The sequence below is a fragment of the Falco biarmicus genome, chromosome 7, assembly GCF_023638135.1.
Source record: "Falco biarmicus isolate bFalBia1 chromosome 7, bFalBia1.pri, whole genome shotgun sequence".
NCBI classification, from domain to species: domain Eukaryota; kingdom Metazoa; phylum Chordata; class Aves; order Falconiformes; family Falconidae; genus Falco; species Falco biarmicus.
In genome coordinates, this window is record NC_079294.1 from 68,604,314 (window position 1) to 68,623,526 (window position 19,213).

At 42.1% G+C, this 19,213-nt stretch overlaps 1 protein-coding gene across 1 annotated transcript in view; it reads left to right on the forward strand.

Moving 5' to 3' along the window:
* Nucleotides 1–19,213, forward strand: part of IQCH (IQ motif containing H) — a 72,624-nt gene that overhangs the window by 44,468 nt on the left and 8,943 nt on the right. Inside the window, exons 15-17 of the mRNA XM_056344965.1 lie at nucleotides 2,960–3,080; nucleotides 4,843–5,129; nucleotides 17,939–18,106. Coding sequence (XP_056200940.1) covers nucleotides 2,960–3,080; nucleotides 4,843–5,129; nucleotides 17,939–18,106 — 576 coding nt within the window. The remainder of the gene's footprint in view (nucleotides 1–2,959; nucleotides 3,081–4,842; nucleotides 5,130–17,938; nucleotides 18,107–19,213) is intronic.

Genomic DNA, 19,213 nt, shown 5'->3' on the forward strand with positions numbered 1-19,213 from the left:
CCTATGATTCTGAATTGGTTTGGGCCACATCAAGAAATAAAACATTGGTAAGCTCTGCTGGAGATACCGTCCAATTTAAATGAAATTAGCCTACCGAGCACTGATCCTTATAAAAGGTTTGACTTTGTGAGTGAGTATTGGATGTGGGCTTGAATTTGCCTACTAAAACTCCCTATAATCAGGATTATTGCCTTTTTAGAGCTTACAGTTGCAAAAAACTTCCAACTAGAATTCCAGGTGCTGCTCCTTAAAAAGCGGTTGCCTGACTCCCTTCTGTGAACACCTTGATTATCTAGGCATTACCGGTTAAAAGCACTGTTACGTTGGATTTGATCTCATGAGAACATTTTTCAGATTTTCTTGAATTAGTTACTTCTTTAAAAGCCACTGTCTTGTTTCCGTAAGGTGCTTGGTTTTGATACACGCATCCTTCGCAGTTGGCGAATACTGAGGGTGCTTTGAACTGGAAGATGCTCCTGAGCTGGGCACCGTGCGTCCACTTGCCCTGACGGGCGCTCGGAGTTCATCCTATGCTCAAGTCCCCTTCAAACACTATTTGACCTGATGTAAACAAGCAACACTTGGTCTGCCAAGGCAGAACCACAACAGTCTTGCCTGTCTAATGCTCATCATAAGGATGGAGAGCAGTAGCATTGTGATGTTACTATATGTATAGATTGAGGTGACTAGAGTCTCTGTGCCTTACCAGCTGCCTCCACTTCCCTGGCTCACAAGTGCCCTTCAGTATGCTTCAGAGTTTGGGAGTTCTGCTTGATTTTGCACCCAGTTTAGGAGCTTTCTTTCCCAGCCACCTGTGATCCTCAAAACCAGCTCTCTCTAAAAGGAAATACAACTGTCCCCAGCCCTATTCCGTGGAGCTGACGTGGCTGCCCTCATGTCCCTCTGAACTGTTGCAATGGAAAATTGTTTCCCCTTTCACGTGCTCATAATTTTAATTTTTACTAACACAAGCTTGGTCACAGCATTCCCAAATGTTTCTACAGATCAGCAGGGATTACTGTTGCCCCCCCCCCCCCCCCCATAACTTATCAACAGCTTTCAGGCAGCCATGGCATGTCTCTTCTTTTGTTTGTTTTTTATATTTCTGTTTAAACTGCACAATACCTGAAGTCAATGTAACTTGGGCATGAGGCAGAGTGACAGAGGTATCGTGGAATGCACTGACAGGTGCAAACTGATTTGTAGGTCAGCATCTCCATGACATCCATCATTGCTTGCATCCTCACTCCAAAGCTGCCTTTATTTTCGCTGTGCAGCAAACCACCTCATCTTGTGACTTCTTGGCTTAGCGATATTTCAACGTAAATACAAATTGAGACAAGGCCAACTGATATTTGCTCACTGCTCTGTTGTTTTAGTCAGCTGAGCTACCCAAAACCTGAATTCCTCTGTACAGTTTGTAAGGAAACGAGCAGTATAAGACCTGAATCTGGGTTAATTCTGAACTTGGATCTCATATTTTATGTGGCCCTTTGTTTCTGCCGTAAGGTTAAGGTCGTGCTGCTTAGTATATTGATAAACTGACTAAACCCATTTTTTAATGTTTTTTTCCGAGATATTTAAAATCAACAACATACTTTTCTCCTTGGTATATGATAGGGGTGCACATAGCCCTATGGGATCAGCATCATTACCTAAGCGCCTCAATATTTTTAAGACTTTTTTTTTTTTTTTTCTCAATTCCAGGTGAGATAGGGACAGCAATTGTCCCCCTTTCATGGCTGGACAGCTGAGGCACAGACGGAAAGTGACTTTCCTGAGGTCTCAGGCAGAGGTCTCAGTCTCAGGTATTCAGGAACAAGATACATCTAGGTCTCCTATACGCAAAGTTGATACCCATCCTCTTCTTCCTCCTTATTCTGTTAGATACATCACAGTAAACTGATTTTGAATTTATATTTTGGTTAAGCCACATCATGTGCTTCATGAGAAAGCCCATCTCTTCAAAGTCACTGGTGTGGAAAAATAGATATTTATTTTTTTCCCCTATTCTTAGATGTTAGCCATAAGGTTTTATCATGTTCCTCCAGAGCTCAAGATAATATGATTGTGGCTTAGGACATTGCCAGAATCAGAGGATGGTTGGTCATCTTCTGAAACACAGGATGCTGAAGAGAGAGGATGTAAAACAGAAGCAAAGAGACCCAGGGGAAGCAGGCGAATGCTTATGAAGCAGCAAGAAAAGGAGCCTGAAGCAATAGAGTCAGGGTCCTTGCACTTTATATGCTTGTATACTTCTGGGACATTTTTGAACAGTAAAAGCAATGCAGTTAGTTTCTGTATTTAATGGGGTTGTTTTGTGTGTGTGATAATATAGTAAAGAATTTGAAACTAGGAAAAAGCTAGCTGATCTCCTATAGTATGACTAATCAAGTTTGACCAAAGATAGAGGCACAAATACACTTGTGAATTTATGTTACTTACTGGAGGGTGTAAAGGATATTTCCTGCTTTAGAAATGCTTTTGGCTGATAATTCTTCCTTTTTTTTCTTTTTCTTTCTTAAACTAAAGGGTGTTTGTGTTGATATAACAGCTTAAACATAGAATCAGTAAAACTACTTCTGGCATATGTGACTATTTCAATACACTCAGTTTCAAAATATAAACAATGTAGAAGTTATTGACTGCTGATATTGATCCCTAAGCAGTTACCAAGTGCTTAGCATTTTCAGTTGCCAGATCAAATTATTGATATAAATTATAATGCAATAGATGCTATATTGAAAGGGGGGGATTGTCTTTCAGAGAAGGACAGTTTTCAATAGGAGGGAAGAGTAGTAAGCAGAAAAATTAAAAAAGGCTTCCTGACTGTGGGTAAACAGTAACCACATTTTTTTTTTTTTTTTGCCTGTTGGAGGCCTGGTTTTTAATCACCCCACAAGCAGTTTTCATTTCTGTAGTAAAATTGCTTGTGGTTCTATTTAATTTGTTTCCGCAGGAGCCAGCTTTGGTGAAGATCTCCGAGGAGCTGCCGGGCCTTTTAGCACAGCACGTACAGCCAGTCAATGAGAAACGATTCCCTACATGGGAAAAATTCCTCCAAACATTTCTTAGTCAAGGTAAATAAGACTGCAAAGTCGCTGTTAAGTGTTATAAGGAGTAATTATACCATATTGTATGCCATATTCTTGTTAATCTTGGGCCCATTTCAATATTTATTTCCTTTTATTTCTCCATTGTGCTTCAAATGTTCATTTACGAATGAATTATAGGCAACTATTCTATCATTCATATGTCCTATCCAAGCTTTTAACCTATATTAATCCTGGATTACCTTTCTGACATGATTTGGAATCGATAAGCACCAACTCCTTAACCCTGGGTTACTGGACTCAAGGGTTAGGGTTAGGGTTAGCCTTGCGTTTGGCAAAGGGCTGTCGGGAATGCTAATGTCTGAGTGTGCGCGTAGGTGAGCGGGAGCGTGTTTCATCTTAGGTGCTGGTGAGCAGACAGCTGCGGGACTAGCTTTTCCTTCCCATAGGACCAGGAAGGGTGCTATATGTAAACTCTGGATGCTACATACATACATTGCACGAAGTCAAATGTGCTCACAACCTTTAACAGATTGGCAAAGAGTGGAATTTTTGCCTCCCCAGTTTTTGCCTTTCAGGCAGGTGGTGTTGCCACTGCGGATCAGTAATGCAGTGCCATATTGTCCCTTACAGTACCTTGGCACAGACGCCTAGTCAGACCATTGCTGTGCTCTTTCTTGCCCTCCAACCAAAGGAATATGAATGAGCTCTAATCTGATAGCTGGATCGTTCTGTTCATGTGGCACTGAGTCCTCAGCGGGGCTTCCTGCATTAAACCCATTCATGGCACCTTTGGAGCAAAGTTGGCCGGTACCTAACTGGCCTAGAGCTCAGAACTGAGACTATGTCTGTCCCTAAGAGGCAGCGCAGATAATCACCTTGTCTAATCACTGCAAATCAGTGTTAGCTTTGCACAGACGTGTTAACATCCTATATTGGTCTGCCAAATTTTGGATGGGAAAGGAGTTTGTGGTTGGGTAGTAAATTTCTGTGGTTACTCTGCCCTGCCATCATTTTGTATTCTATATAATGGATATCTACATTCCATATACTACTTTAGCTGTGGAAGAGACAAGATTGATTCAAAGCTTTGGATGTGTTTTTCTGACAAATAATGCCAGTTAACACATTTAGTACCAATTTTTATTACATAGTAGTTTATCCTGAGTTATAGCATTATATGCAGTAAAAAGGCAAATCCAAAATGCCAAGTGGTTTTCTTTGTGATTTTCCTGGGCAAGACCATGCTAGAAGTTGTCATTTACAAGCCTTCCCATCTACACACCAAGTTCCTCATGTGGATGAATACCAAAGGGCAGGCTATTTGTCAAAGACCATCATATGAATGGAAATTTCCAAGGCTGGTCCACAGCAGGAGATACCACTCCCTCTGTGGTCCCAACATTCATTTTACTGCTGTTCTGGGCCTGGGGATTAGGTGGGCTGTAGGTCAGGCCAGGATTCATTCATCCTACCCAAGAGCATACTTCTCCAGTCAGGTGAGTGATATATCTAGTTTGGAACTGCTTGCAAAACATCTGCAGCTGAAAAGCCACTGGTTGAACTGTGCAGGGCTATAGTAGATGAGATATCTTCTTTCTCTTCTAAGAGATTAATGGGTTCTAGCTATGCTGCTCATATTACATTTATTTACTTGCTGTATCTCCATAGCAGTCCTCCCTGCAATGTCTGAGCACAATAGGAGCTGGATGGTTTCGTTCTGTGCACTCTGAAGAGCATCACATGTGAATTTGATTACTAGCTTAACAGCTAATTCATTTCTTACTAGGTGGTGTGATAGAAGCTTTCCCGCTCTCAGGAAATGTCACAAACCTTACGGTGGATATGCTGATAGAGCCAACAGGCAAGATAAAAATAGTGTCATCTGGAGACCAGCTCCATGCTGACGGTCCTTTGCGATCATCTGGCACTACCATTCCACAATGTTCTGTTGATCCAGCAGTTCTTAATTCACTCTGCTTTAAAATTGGAGAAACCTGTAAATCTAAAGGAGTGCTCGGTTACTTCTCAGTTGATTTTGTGACTTTCACCCATCCACAAACGATGGAGCAGCAGGTGAGTGGAGCAGATATATTACCTCATGCTGGCCCCCTGAGATCACAGAATGTCTGCTTTCCTACTTGATTCCAACAGATACCAGCAGAAAGCTTTGCCCTTTTGAACAAACTTCATTTCTAAGCCGTGAGGCACGCAGATGGAGGTAAAGCACATGGTTATTCTAACAGCAGCATAAAATTTAGACCTGATCCGCCAGGTGGACCTAAGGAACCTTTCTCATCAGCCTGAAGAGTAACAAACCAACAAAGCCTGCCACAGCTACTTTCAAAGCTGAGTGATAAGAAAACAATATTTTAATTCCTTCTAATCCTTTCCCCCCCTAAAATAAGTGCATTCTGCATTAAGCTAGTAATTACAGGTGATGGTCTTACAGCTGTTTAGATGGTTTTAGTTTTGATGTTCTGCATCTCTTGTATTTGCTTTGTAAAAATAATTACAGGGGTTATTGTATTATTTTGAGTAAACCAGTGTCTGTAAGAATGCACATCTGAGGTTTGAGGGTGAATCTAAAGAAGAGGGAATATTGACAATTTCTACTAGCAAATAGGATGGTAGTGAAGAACAACTTGGTTTACATCATAATGGCTAATTTAAGTAGAGAGGTGTAATGGAAAGCAGTCCGGTTATCACAACTCGAGAAGTTACAGCCCTGGGTCAGGAATTAGTGTCTCTGAGCTGGTCCAGAACAGCTGACTCTGGGATATCTGTTCACTGTGAAGGGAAAGGAGGGCATGCTCATTCAAGCCACTTTTGCTCTCCATTTGACTTTAAGAATGTCTGAGTGAAGAATTTACTGCAAGAAAGACAAATGTGATCTCGCACCAGATACCAAATTATCCCCCAATATCAAAATGGAGACAGAGGTCAGTGTCTGGCATGTGACAGTGCATATGTTTAAAGATGTCATTGCAGGGATTGAAATGAGCGTTCATTGGTTCCCAGGTGTAGGGGCCTGGGGGCAATGAATGCAGCGAATCCACGTCATCTCACCTGAGGGGCAGTAACTCCTTAAAATGCGCTCGTCATAGTTTAAGCTGTTTATCTCTAGCAATGTTCCTGTGGAATTCCCTCTGTAGATCCTTGTCCTAGTGAGTCTTCTGCTTGGGCTGCACAGGCTCCTGAGTGTTTCTGTCAGAGCCCTTTTGGTCTATCAAGGCTCTGAGCCTTCCTGCACGCGCGGTATCAAGGGCAGTGCACGAGAGCAGAGCAGTGCAACGCGCCGTTCCAGCTCTCACTCTACAGCCTGAGGCTATGTGCTGCTTTCTGCTGCAGTGCAAACGTGTCCAAAATTAGCAGTTTGTTTGCTTTCAAGTATTTTGAATTTTTTAACAGAAGATCAGCAGATCCAGGTACTGTGATGCATTATGAAATTCAGTTCTCAGTACCGTATGGCAGTATATCATACTTCCTCCGGTCCTGAAAACCTCGTACGGTGGGCATGTTTAATGGCAGGCATAGGTTGTGTTAATGTGGGAAGAGATGGGTGGCCCTTTAGGGAGCCTAGACTGAGGAATACAGCTTTTTGAAGAATGATATTCCAAGGTTAACACCTTGAATGCTGTCGAAAGGAAAATGTTGCTAGGAAGCCAGTGCAGTTTTGGGGTGCTGGAGCACTGCTGACTTACGTCAGGCATAACTGAGTGGAATGGAAGGGACTAAAATGCTTTCTTGTGGAATCCTGCCCGGGAGAGTCTTTTGTGTAGGTGAGTAATGGTGTCTTTTTAAAAGGTAAACCCAGAACCACTCAAGTGACCCTAGTCCTCCCTGCCAGAGTTTACAAGCCTATCAGCAAAACCTCATAGCTGTATCAGAACTTTTGCCAACATAAAAAGTAATATATTAAATGAAGCCAGCAGAAGGGTATTGACTCCAGAACCTACTGCTGCCTACACTGGATGGCCGGGAAACAGAGGAGAGGTGGCCACTGTCCCTTATCATGCATAACTAAACTTTTAGATCTTATAAGTGATGGAGGATGTTGTCCCAAGACACACAGCTTTCAGTGCCAAGGAACAAATAGGTAAGAGAATGGATTTAAAGCAGAAATTTAATCCCCAGCATGAATGTTGACGATCAGCCTTGATCATAGTTTGTAACAAAATATTAATCTCGTGTGCTTCTATGCTAATCTGGTAGTTGTTTTATTCATAACGTCTGATTTCTTTGTCACAGCTTAATCTATTAAATTCTTTCACCAGTCAGACACTATGAAAACAAAATGAAGGGCATTACTGAATACTGTCTTCTATTTAAAAATAAAACCACTTTCATGAGCTTGAAAACCGCGAAGCCACGCTTCCCATAGATTTGTGCCTTGAAATTACGCTCCCATGTGTTCTCCAGCTGAACTTACCCTGCAGCCTTTCCCACTGTAAGGTCGCTAGTAAGGTCTCTTTCCTCTGTCCACCTGCTTAATTTAGCAATCTTGTGGGAGTTTAATATATTTGACAATTTTACCTTCTTCCTAATTTGGGCGATATTGGCCACTTTGATTGAATTTTATGACAAATGTATAAACCTAGAGCATAAAGCCAGACTAAAATAAAATTAAATAAAATCTAGGTGAGAAACTGAGCTTTCAGTGTTCTAGTAGTGGCCTTGTGTTTAAAGACTAAAGAAAATAAGGTAATTTTTAAAGAACCTTATATCCTTATTGTTAGCGAGGAATAGTATTGTTGAGTTTACTAGGTACAACTATCCTAATTCAAGATTAGCATATGGATACAGATGTGAATTCAAGATCTCAGCATCAAGTCTCAATTATTTCTTGTTATTTCCGGTGCAACTCCTTGTTATTTGCTCTCTTGACATTGTTTTCTTCTATGGTGTTCAGTTAGGACCCTCACTGTCTAAGAAGTATTTAACTGTAAAAGAGAACATACCTGTATTTAATGAGATAGGCTATGTAGTATAGGTGGACTTTCAGAAGATGGTGCGGCTGTACGCACTCACATCCACTCGGGTGTCTCTCCTAGGCATCTGAAAACCACAGCTTGTATGGTGTGAGAAAAGGCTTTAAACACAGGGCTTGTATTTAAAACCAAAGCGTTAGCATATGGTATCTATTGGCAAAAGCTGGCTCTTTGGCAGTGCTATGGTAATTATATTCCATTTGAAGCTCAGAGAAGGCTCACAATCCGGCTTTTGGTAACTGATACCACTGTAGGGTGACTGCGGTAAACCAGGGAATCGCAGCAATGTTAGCTCTGAAATACAGATCACAATTACGTTTGACTCCCAAAATGTATTTACACAGGCATTGTAATTAGAACTGCGGATAAGCCATACTGGACAACTTCCATGTAAAGTTGCTTTAAAAAGATTAAGGGATGACATTCTCACCCACTGAAGTCAATGGGAGTCTTGCCAATTGCTTCGCTCAAGCCAGGAGTTCACCGAAACACAGAAACGCTTCCTAGATTATTAAGGTTGTGACCTTTCCTGGCATGAATGAGGACGTATTAAATCAGTCGGTGTTTCTTGTGGCCTCTTATTATTCCTGTCTGTCCTGTCTTGGTTTTCCTCCCTTGTTTCCAGTTGATTCTACCTTAATATTTCCTATGTTTGTCAGCATGTGCCACAACTTTAACATTATTTAAGTGCAGGTTTTTAAATTTAACTAGATGTAGAGGCAATTAATGATGCCATCTGTCTTGTGAGAGAGAGATTACACAAAAGATTGTGTTCCTGAAAGCACTATTTTTTTGGCAAACAAGAAATCCTATTAGAGACTCAGAACATTTGCTCACTAATTCCAGAAGTGCCCGCTTTAATGCAGTAGCTGAAAGGCTCAGATACATTTCATGGAAGCAAAGTATATTTCAAAGTTGTATTTTATAGAAAATATCAACCAATACATGATATTTTCAGTAAAACTGAAAATTAAAGATATCATTGAACATCTGTTGCCAATACAGTCTGAATATTTAAACACTTAAAAATCCCTGAAATGTTCATAAAGTTACATGCTACATAAATACAAGTCTTAAGAAATGTGAAGGGCCAAATAAGTGAAAACATATTTCTGGTTTTGTGGACTGAGCAGCTGTATGCTGCAATCCGTGTCTTCTGTTCGTCTTCAGATTAACTTCCCCTGTGCACTCGTGCAAAGGGGACTTCAGAGGAGAGGAAAGAAATGCACGTATTTTCAGTTTCAGGCTCTTCATCTGAAGGCCTTTAAAAACTGTGTCATAAGCATAAAATTAACTTTGATATGAAAAAGGGAGAATTACTTATCTTCTAAAAGATTGCTCCTGTTAGCGGGTATTTCCCTTCAATGTGCTTTTGTTATATTACTGTGTTCCTTTGGAGGACTGGTAGCAAACAGACTGCATGATGGATAAGGAATGATGGAATGATGCATGTCTGTCAAACACACAAGTCAATGGGAAGCCAAAGTGAATGTAGAAATGAGACAGTACTCTCTGTTTGTGTCCCTGTAGGGCTTTGTGCCTGTCACAGAGACATTGACATCCCCACTCCCCTGCAGTTCTTGCAGTCTACACTGACCAAAAGGTGATAACGGGGATGCTGTCCTCAGGCCCAGGGGAGCTGGGTGATGCTGTAGCATTTCAGATGTAAGATACGCTGCCTCATATTTCCACTGGGCTTTCCACATGCTTCTGTTTGGTACTCAGGTGTCTCCCAGCTTCATTTTCCTCGTTCTCACAAGGGAGCTTTTCAATCTGTCACTGGATGTGCAGTCCTAGCTGGCCTGTTTGCCACTGTTTCTACATACAGCAAGGGATTCACAGACTTCTACAGATTATCTCATCCTCCGTCAACATATAGGTCCTCCTTAAATTACGATAGAACTAGAGAAGGTTGCAGTTTGCAACCAACAGCATTGAGGGTAGTGCCTGTAGGAGCTCTAACTCCTCTCTGATAGCCCTCACACCTGTCTGTCCTGCGGTCTGCTGCACAGACTTCATTTCTTGCATTTCATTGTTGGTTTTATCTGAGATGGGATTCGCAGTGTTGAGTGTCAGCTGAGGAAGGTGGCGAGGCAGAGCCTACCGCTGACTACGCCATGCTCTGCGCTGCCCACCCTGCAGCACAGCGTGGGGCTGGGCATGGCAGAGGCACCCACGGGATTATGCATTGGCTGCCACAAGCTGCCCGGCCACGAGCACCCTGGCAGGGATCTGAGGGGCAGAGAAAGCTGGGGACTCGACACAATTCTCTGTTTGCCTCGGGAATCTGTTTCTGTCTTGATTATAAGCATCTGTGATTTGTTCCTGAGGGAAAGGGAGATGGGAGTCATGCTGTTTTCAATGTCTTGGGGGGGGAAAAAGTGGAGGAGAAGAATTAGGTGCGTGACTTGGACTGAATCGCTTCTGATTCCCACTCTGTTTTTCAGGACTGAACTTTAAGAGCAAGGCCCTGACCCTTCGAAGTGAGGTCTTGCACGGTATTGACTGAATGCTGCTTAGGTCCCAACTTGCCGAGGAGTCGCACCTAAATAAGTCCATTTAATTGAGTGGGACTGCCTGAATGCATAAACTTACTAACTACCCAGAGATCTGTGGACAGATAATTGGGAGCAGCAGTGTTGTAAGTCACCTTTCTCATCTGCCTGATAGCTTACACAGCCCCACACCTTTTGCAGCAGTAGTGAGAGGACACTGGATTAAACTGTTCAGTTGGGCACAGAGGAAAAGATGAGGTGGAACATACTGAAAGGAGAATTACAGAGCTGGGAAGGTTTAGGGGGGTATTCTCCCTCCGTTCTAGTCCAGTGGCTTAAAAAGACCCTGAGGAGGATGGCTTCAGGGCTGCCAGCCATGCAGGCCGGTTTGGGGTTAGGAGAAGCTTCAGATGTCTCTGAAGCCCATCAATCAGCCCTGGTGTTGCAGTTTAGTTAGTGCTTTGAGGGATGCTTTTGGTGGGACGCGTTCTTCTGTATTCATATGTGCGTCTTAAGGTTTCTCCAGACAGAATGCAGCATTTTCTATGTGTTGTTTTCAAACAAGAGCCACAGTGTTTTCATTAACCGTCCTCCAACCTTACGTTCAGCGGGACAGAGACTAGGGCCAGTTCCAGGGCCCTGAAATTCCAGTTTTCGGGCCAGCACCAGAGCGTCCCAGCAGCTGCCACAAGGTGGCAGCCGGACAAGAGTCTGTGACCGCGGCTGAAATAATTAATTCTATTGCGAATTTTGAAAGTCCTAAAAGAAGCTGTCTTTTCAATGCCCAAGTTTACTAATTGACATTTTTACAGTTTCATTCAACCACTTCTTTAAAAATGGCAGGTGTGGTCTTTACAATAACAGAGATATTAATATAAGATGCAGGTAAAACAGTTAAACTGAAGAATGAAAAGCTATAGTTTAGTAACTCGTTAATAATTTGTTTCCTTCCCTTCTCAAGTTTGCGTTTTAAAGCTGGAGCATTTTTATGGCAGTTGTAAAGAATTACACTATAATTGTGACTTTATTCACTTGAGATGCCTTTACTGTGAAGCATAGGCTCTAAGCTGCGCGCGCTGAAGGAGAGCATCTCCTGGCAGCGTTTGGCAGCCCGTGTAAAAAGGAGAAATTCCAGACTTCAGTGTATTTCCTTGGACAAACAGCCAGTCAGTCTTGCAGGATGTATTTCTATTTTTATTTTTTTTCCAGTGATGGGATTTTGGGAAGTCCTAATCTGTGTTGTGTTTAGCTTAATCTAAAACTACTCTTAAGACTATCTAAAATCTTAATTACTGCCTCTACTTTTTTTAAAAAAAAAAATCATAAGTCATAATGAAAACTTAGATCTGATTATCTTTGAACTTGCATTTGTTGTTTGAAGATCAAGTATCAGTTCTGGACTTCACAACTCTGTTCCACTTTAATTTCTGAATGCCGTGTCCTGAAAGTCCCCAAATCTTGGGTGAAAGCTCCTTATGTTATGCTAATTTGTCATGCAATTGCAAATACCTATGACTGCATACATGCCCTTATTGTATATCCTTAGAAAATGAGGATGGAATCAAGTAATGGATATTTGTTTATCTGTATGATTATATCATTCTTTATCTTTACTTAAACTTGACCTTTGCACAGGCCTGCTTCTAACAGCTCCTGATTTACTGGAGGAGATGATAATTCATCTGGTTATTAACCGCCTGACCTCTATGGACATTGCTTTACCTAATACGGAGATATATTCATAAAGTTAAAAAAAAAAAAAAAACACCACCCCCCCAAACCAGAAAACAACACAGCTTAGATTTTCAAGGCATTCCAGAAGCTTTTGACACCCATTTTTTATTACTTCAAAGGAAAACCTGTTGCAATCCAATAGATATTACTAGAGAGCTGAACCTAAATGAACTTTCTAGCCTACTAAGAAAAACAGCCCAAACTAATGAGTAGGTCTGATGTTTCACTTGTTCTGCCTGTGCTTGGAGCAATGTGGAGCTGTTAAAACTGTTTTGAAGATTATGTGCCACAAAGGTGGAGTTGGGTTGACATTTCTAAGAAACGTTTTAATTTATTTTGGGTGGTTTGTTTTGTTTTTAATAGACTGCTACTATTCTGCGTCCTGAGACAAAGTGAAAAGCCTTTAATTGATTTCAGTAGGCTCACATTTCCGTGTGTAGGGGTTTTTTTCGGTTAAAGTCTAGCACAGATAGAAATATCACATCCTGCTTGTTCTACTGGGAGGATAGTCCTCCCTTTGAAAAGGGAGCCTTGCCGGAAAATAGTGTTCCTTGTCTGTTGTAACACTAGGCATTGCTGGAAACTATATCAAGGTCTGTTCTTTGCTGCTTTTATCTGATGCTGTGTACTTTTTCTTTAGAGCTGATGTCGTGCCACTTACCTCCCCCCCCGACTTCTATATCGGTTTCAACTGTTTCTACGTTTCATAGTATTCTAAGGCATGAATAGTGGGAGCCTGCATCAGCCCCTTCTGGTTACCAGTGGTGATGTCAAGAATGATGAGTGCCCTTTTACTTGCCATATAAAATCTAGTGCTACAAAGCATTGCAGGGAACCAAAGAATACATGGAAGAAGCCTTCAGTCCAGTCCCAGCAACAGTGGGGAGCAGTGCTCGAGGTCTGTAAATGGTATTCCTTTCTCCTCACACCATGCTCTGTGCCTCCAAGCTGCTGGAAGAGCCATCTGTGGCACCAGTGAGTCTGTCATCCTTCGCAGAGACTATTCTTTCAGTTTGAGTTATGTCTCCATTTGGGGTGACTGATGCCACCTTTATTAGCATGCTTTCTTCTGCACCATACCCTCTTTTCTGTGTCTTATCTCTTTGCTCACATGCTGTGTGATGCTTCGTTAGGGCTGGCCAGCAGCACTGGGAAGGAGCAGCCAAGCTGAGAGCTTCCTGTGCTCTGACCCTTTCATATGGTAAAAGAAGCAGGAGAGAGAGCAGTAGGTATGTCTCTGTTATATTGCCCAAATTGTTCATGTAAATGTGATGCATAGCTCTTCTTGCTCCAGCATCAGATGTTTTTCTCGGTCCATGTTCTTCTCCATATCTGCTGCTGATGGCAGCCCCAGCCCTACTGATTTAGCTCAGTGCTCTGCGTGCCAAAGAGCACTTTCAGAGCAGTGGAAATACAGGATCTTAGCATGGGCCTGGTAACATCACAGAAAATGCAAGTCATCGGCTGTGGAGTTCACCTAATTAGAATTCTTTAGACAGAGATATAAAGGATTCTGGTGCTCTTTGTTTATTAGAATTAATTTTAGGTCATTACACTCAAGGGATATGTGCTAACTTCAATATGGTCAACATGTGCTTAGTATGATATAATGAGCTACCCCCTTCCATTTGGGAATATATATTCATATATTATTGGTGAAAGGCGTCAGACTGATAGAGCCAGCACACAGATACCCACTGCCTGCTTCCAGAATAAGAGCACTATAAGCAGCTGCATAGCTGTTGTCTTCCCACAGCTCCACCAGCCAGGCTCAGGCCTGCCCAACTTCCATTCTTGCTCAAAACTACCAAAAATTTTGCCTATTGCCTGATTGCTCTAATTTTGCAAAGGGCACTTGTGACCTTCAGGAACCAGAATGGGACTTAGAAATTGTTCCATTGAAGAATTCAGTCAACTAATTACTAATGATCTGGCCTGCATTTGAGCTAATAAAACATTATCTGTGACAATGAAGTTAGACCTGCTGCCCAGGCATTGTGTCTTTCCCATTTCTGTAGCAGTACAAAGGGGATTGAAATCCAGAAGTGCCCTTTAAATGGCAAAAGGGAATCCCCTGCTAGGATAAAGCCAGAATCTTATGCCATCTGATCTTTCTTCCTTTCTCCCCACATTGGGGGTGTTCTGGGACACATCCAGAGCAGAAAGGGACATGGCCATGATGTAGTGTTCTCTGACAGTCCTGAGCCAGGAAAAGAATCCTTGGGGGTGAACCCAGCTGGCACACAGGAATGACCATTTGGCTGCTTTAACTTGCAATAGGGGTGGTTCAGCCTCAGGCCCAGAATGAAAGGCGGCGGACAGGTGGCTTCCAGCTATGTCTGCTTTCCTCCCCTTTGTGCTTGTGGAAATCTAAACTCTGTATTTAAAAACGCAAAAAATACGATAACTTTACCTATATAGAATGTAGCTGTGACTGAGGCTTGCGTAGATGTTCAGAGCTCTCCTTGCATACAATCTTAGAGAGTAACAGGCAGGGGAGGGGATGGACACCTTCCTTTATGACACGGTAGGGCCGTTAGTACACCCTCTTGATCTGAGCCCTTAATTTTGTAGGCAATGGTATGAGGGTAGTCAGTCTGAGATCATGAAACCACAACTGAAACAAATAGTTGATACACTCTGAAAATAAACAGGAACTCCTTAACTGAGCATTTGGTTGGTCTCATGATTTCCAGCATAAAACAACTTGCCCTGCTACAAGTTTTTTCTCGTCTTCCCTGTGTTGCAGCTCCTTCCTTGGACAGGGGTGAGGCTGGAGGCAGCCCCTGCTGCAGGAGGATCCAGGAGTGCTTCTGTGCCTTCTCAGAGCAGCGACTGGGAACGTGCCAGTGCGGTGTTAGAGCCAGGCTGGCATGCTGGGTTTTTGTTTAGATCGTGAAATGTATCACCCAAGTAATTAATGGGTCTCTTCTCTACATCTGAAATTAAAACAACATCACTTGCACATACTTTGGTTTTAGTTACTGACATCATGGGATTCGTTGAGTAACTTGCAAAATGTGTGTGCTATCCCACGCTTGGTACAGTTTGTCTGACTCTTTACCAGGGTGTAATGAATTTGTCTTGTGCTAGTGGCTGTTCAGGTTTGCCAGGCTGGATTTTAATGCTGTATCTGCTGTTAAATGCTCAACCCATTCTCTGCGTATTGCCAGAACACAGCTCTTGTACTTAGGCAGATGCGCTACAGCCGCAGGGATGTCTTGGCTTAATTTCTGTCGTTTTTCCATCTCTGCCATTTTGTGCTCCATCTTCAGTCAAACTTGCCTCCTGCACCAACAAAGCTTCCAGGTAGTGCTGATGCAGACTTCAAGGTTAGAGCAATATAGCTGTAGTATCATGGTCTGGATTAAAAGCATCTGGTTCACTTTGACTGAGCTAGTGAACAGTCCTTGGAGAGCCAAGATTTTCAACAGTCCCTGGTCTTCTCATGTCGCGCTGCCATCTCTTTCTGGGGGCAGAGCTTTAACTGAGAATCTAAAAACTTAACACAAACAAGGTTCAAGACACATTGGCTGTTATTGATTTGTTGATAATATTTATGGAAATTAATGTAATGCTTCTACAGTATGTATAGTTTATAATTATTATTCAGCTCATTGAAAAGGTTAGCACATACTGGAAAAGTACAAATCGATATGAAAGTTCCTTCCTGTCTTGCAGAAGTGATGATAAAGAATAAATTATTGAAGAAAATTAAGCATTATAATTGGGGAACATTCCCCTATTACTACGTAAAGCCAGCCATTAGCATCCAATTTGCATTTTATACCATGCAGCAGGAAATATTTAAGTTGACAAATAGGATATTTAATACAGCAACAGATACTTGGCAGTTAGATATTAACAACTGTTACTGATGTGATTTATTCACCATTATAAAAAGGGTATTACTATGTGCATATGATTCAGAAATTAACTCCAGTTTACCGAGAGGCCTTGACTGCCTGACCTCTTAATATCCTTATAATGATGCCATTTACCATTCAAAGGCTTATTCAAGTCATTCACTGCTAGATTTGTTTTAAAGGGGTCCACTGTAGGGCAGATATTTGTGTGTGTTAACATTTCTCATTGGCATAGTAGGCACAAGCATTTTTTTAAATGGAAAAAACTCACAGGTAAAACCACGCTCAGGTTATTGGGGGCGGAGGAGTCCTGCAGAAGCAATCCACAGTACCTCTGTCTGCTACACATTTGGTGTGGACTGGCTTCACAAATCCTACCTTTTATTACTTTTATTACACGCTTTAATGCTTTGAAACTTCTCGAGGCTTGTATGAGACTTTAATCATCACCTGCATGTATGTCCTGCACCTGGGTGGGGTGAGCTTCCCCTCTGCCTGCCTGTGGGACGTGTTCCACTGGCAGCCTACGATCTTATGGTTTGATTTCTTGTGTAGTTATGTGCATGTAAATCTGAATTGGCACCACAGTACAGCAGTGTGAGTGGAAGCAGAACCATACTGCAATTCGTATGGTCTGTGTGCCGAAGCATCCAGTTTGATAAAGCTGCGCACTGCCATGGGAACGGGCTTTGCTCAACCCTGTGATGACCAACACGTGTCCGTGCACATGGATTTCACACTTCCCAACTCCTTTTACTCAGTTTAGCTTTGCCATCTGGGACTTTGCTTTTTCTGTCTCAAAACAGCTATCTGTAACTCAAGGCTGAGTTTATTTAACGCTAATTATTCTTCAGCTGAAAAATCCAGGTGTGATATTCAGTATTTGAATAATTACCTACTTAATGTGATACAGGCTTTACAGGTGTTGAGCTCATCCATCTACCTTTTCTAATTGTTGCTAAAATCTGGATAGTTGTCCTGGTTTTGGCTGGGATAGAGTTAATTTTTGTTCTGGTAGCTGGTATAGTGCTTCATTTTGGATTTAGGATGGGCATAACATTGATAACACGCTGATGCTTTAGCTGTTGCTGCACAGTGCTTACACTAAGCCTGAGGACTTCTCAGCTTCTCACGCTGCCCTGCCAGCCAGGAGGCCGGGGGGGGGGGGGGGGCACAAGAAGCCATGAGAAGACACAGCCAGCACAGCTGACCCAGAGCAGCCAGAGCGATATTCCATACCACATGATGTCATGATGCACAATAAAACTGGGGAAAGTTGGCCGGGAAGGGCGGCTGCACTTGGGGACTGGCTGGGCACCACCACCATCACTGGCTGGTGAGCAATTGCATTGTGCATCACTTGTTTTGTATATTCTTTTATCATTACTATTACTATATTCCCTTCTTCTGTCCTAAAACTGTCTTCATCTCAACCTACAAATTTTACCCTTTTCCCCCCAATCCCACTGCGGGGGAGTGAGCGAGTGGCTGGGTGTTTAGCTGCCTGCTGGTTTAAACCACAACAGTAGTACAGGTAACTGCTTTGTCTTTAACCTTTCAGTTTTCTCTGAAAAGTTATTCTGGAAGTTACCTAAGAGTTCTGACTGTTTGCATTTGGAAGTGGTTTATCACTGCCAAGGATGCACCAGCACAAACAAACCATAAGTATGTGTACCAACATGCATGAAAATAAAGGCATCAATGGTCCTTTAAACGATTGCTGAGTGAATTTCACCCTTCTTGTTCTCTCTTTTTATTTTTTTTTTTAATTTTAATGCACCTGTTTGTGTTTTGATTAGGTATGGGCAACAGACCTTGACCTTTGCTATAGTGACCAGCTGGCCTTGACTCAGCTCATGTTGTACGTGACAGATGGAAATCTGGATTGTCGCTCTAGCCACTTTGAAGTATCTCTTGGTTCAAAGAAAATGAAAAACCAACATATTCAGCATGAGGAGACAAAAAATGTAAGCAGTGATTTTGTTTAAAAATAAAATTATTAATGTAAACTACCAAAAATTTAAAATCTGCCCTAGGTGACTGTTCTACAGGAGCTGAATCTGCTCCTTTAAGATTTTAAACAGATTTTGTAAGGTTAATAAAGGTGATACCACCACATTAGAAATTAAAGGAAAGTTCTGAATGCTTTAAGGGTACCTGATTATTCATCCTTTGTAGTCAGTAATATTGATTTGTGGCTGTAACTAATTTCTAAATATTTCAGGTAGTTTTCACATTGTAAAAAATGCAGCAATTTATATGTTGCAAGAAAAAGTAAAGTAAGGTGAAAGCACTGCTCTGACTACAGAAGTAACTTCAAAGAAGTTAGGAAGAGATCAGCTCTTTAACTCTGATTTAGGATCAGAAGTCAGATCACTGAAGTTCTACCCCAGCTTCGTACTTTCCTGCACAAAATGCAGAGTAAAGCAATCAGGGCCGCATCTGCAGAAGGATCTGGACACCTAAATCCCTTCCAGCTCTCACCTGAGCTAAATCCATATCTTGGTTCTCACAACCTTTATCCAGTTCTGCATCCTTCTAACTGTTCAGTATTAATTATGTGAACAGGAAGAAAAACTCACAGCAACCTAATTGAGGTGAGTGTCCTAAGCAGGAAGATGCAGTCATACTCCCTTCCTGCTCGCTCTCTCCGGACTGAAGTTACAAAGCCCTAGGGCTCGTACAAAGCAAGTGTCACACGCTCTGAATTCAAGCGTGCTTGGCTCTCCGTGGGTACTGCACGCAGAGCCGAGGTGCTCAGGGCTGTAGGTTTAGGGACCGAAGCCATGAGTGCTGTGGCACTTGCTTGTGGATCTCACCTTTAACCTCTCTGAAAACTCTTGATCGTGTCCGTAATAGTGCCTCACAGGGATGTGATTTTAAAATAAATATTTGCATATTGTCTTGAAATGCTTATAAACACACTGTCACAGAAGCATGGTTAACATACTACGTGTTCATTACTTGTTATACTAGATCAAACCTGGTGCAGGATTTGCTATGGCTCTGAACCTTGCGACTGCCCCTCCAAGAAGGGAAGAAAGGCCTTTAGAAAAGTCAAGAGTAAGACGTGT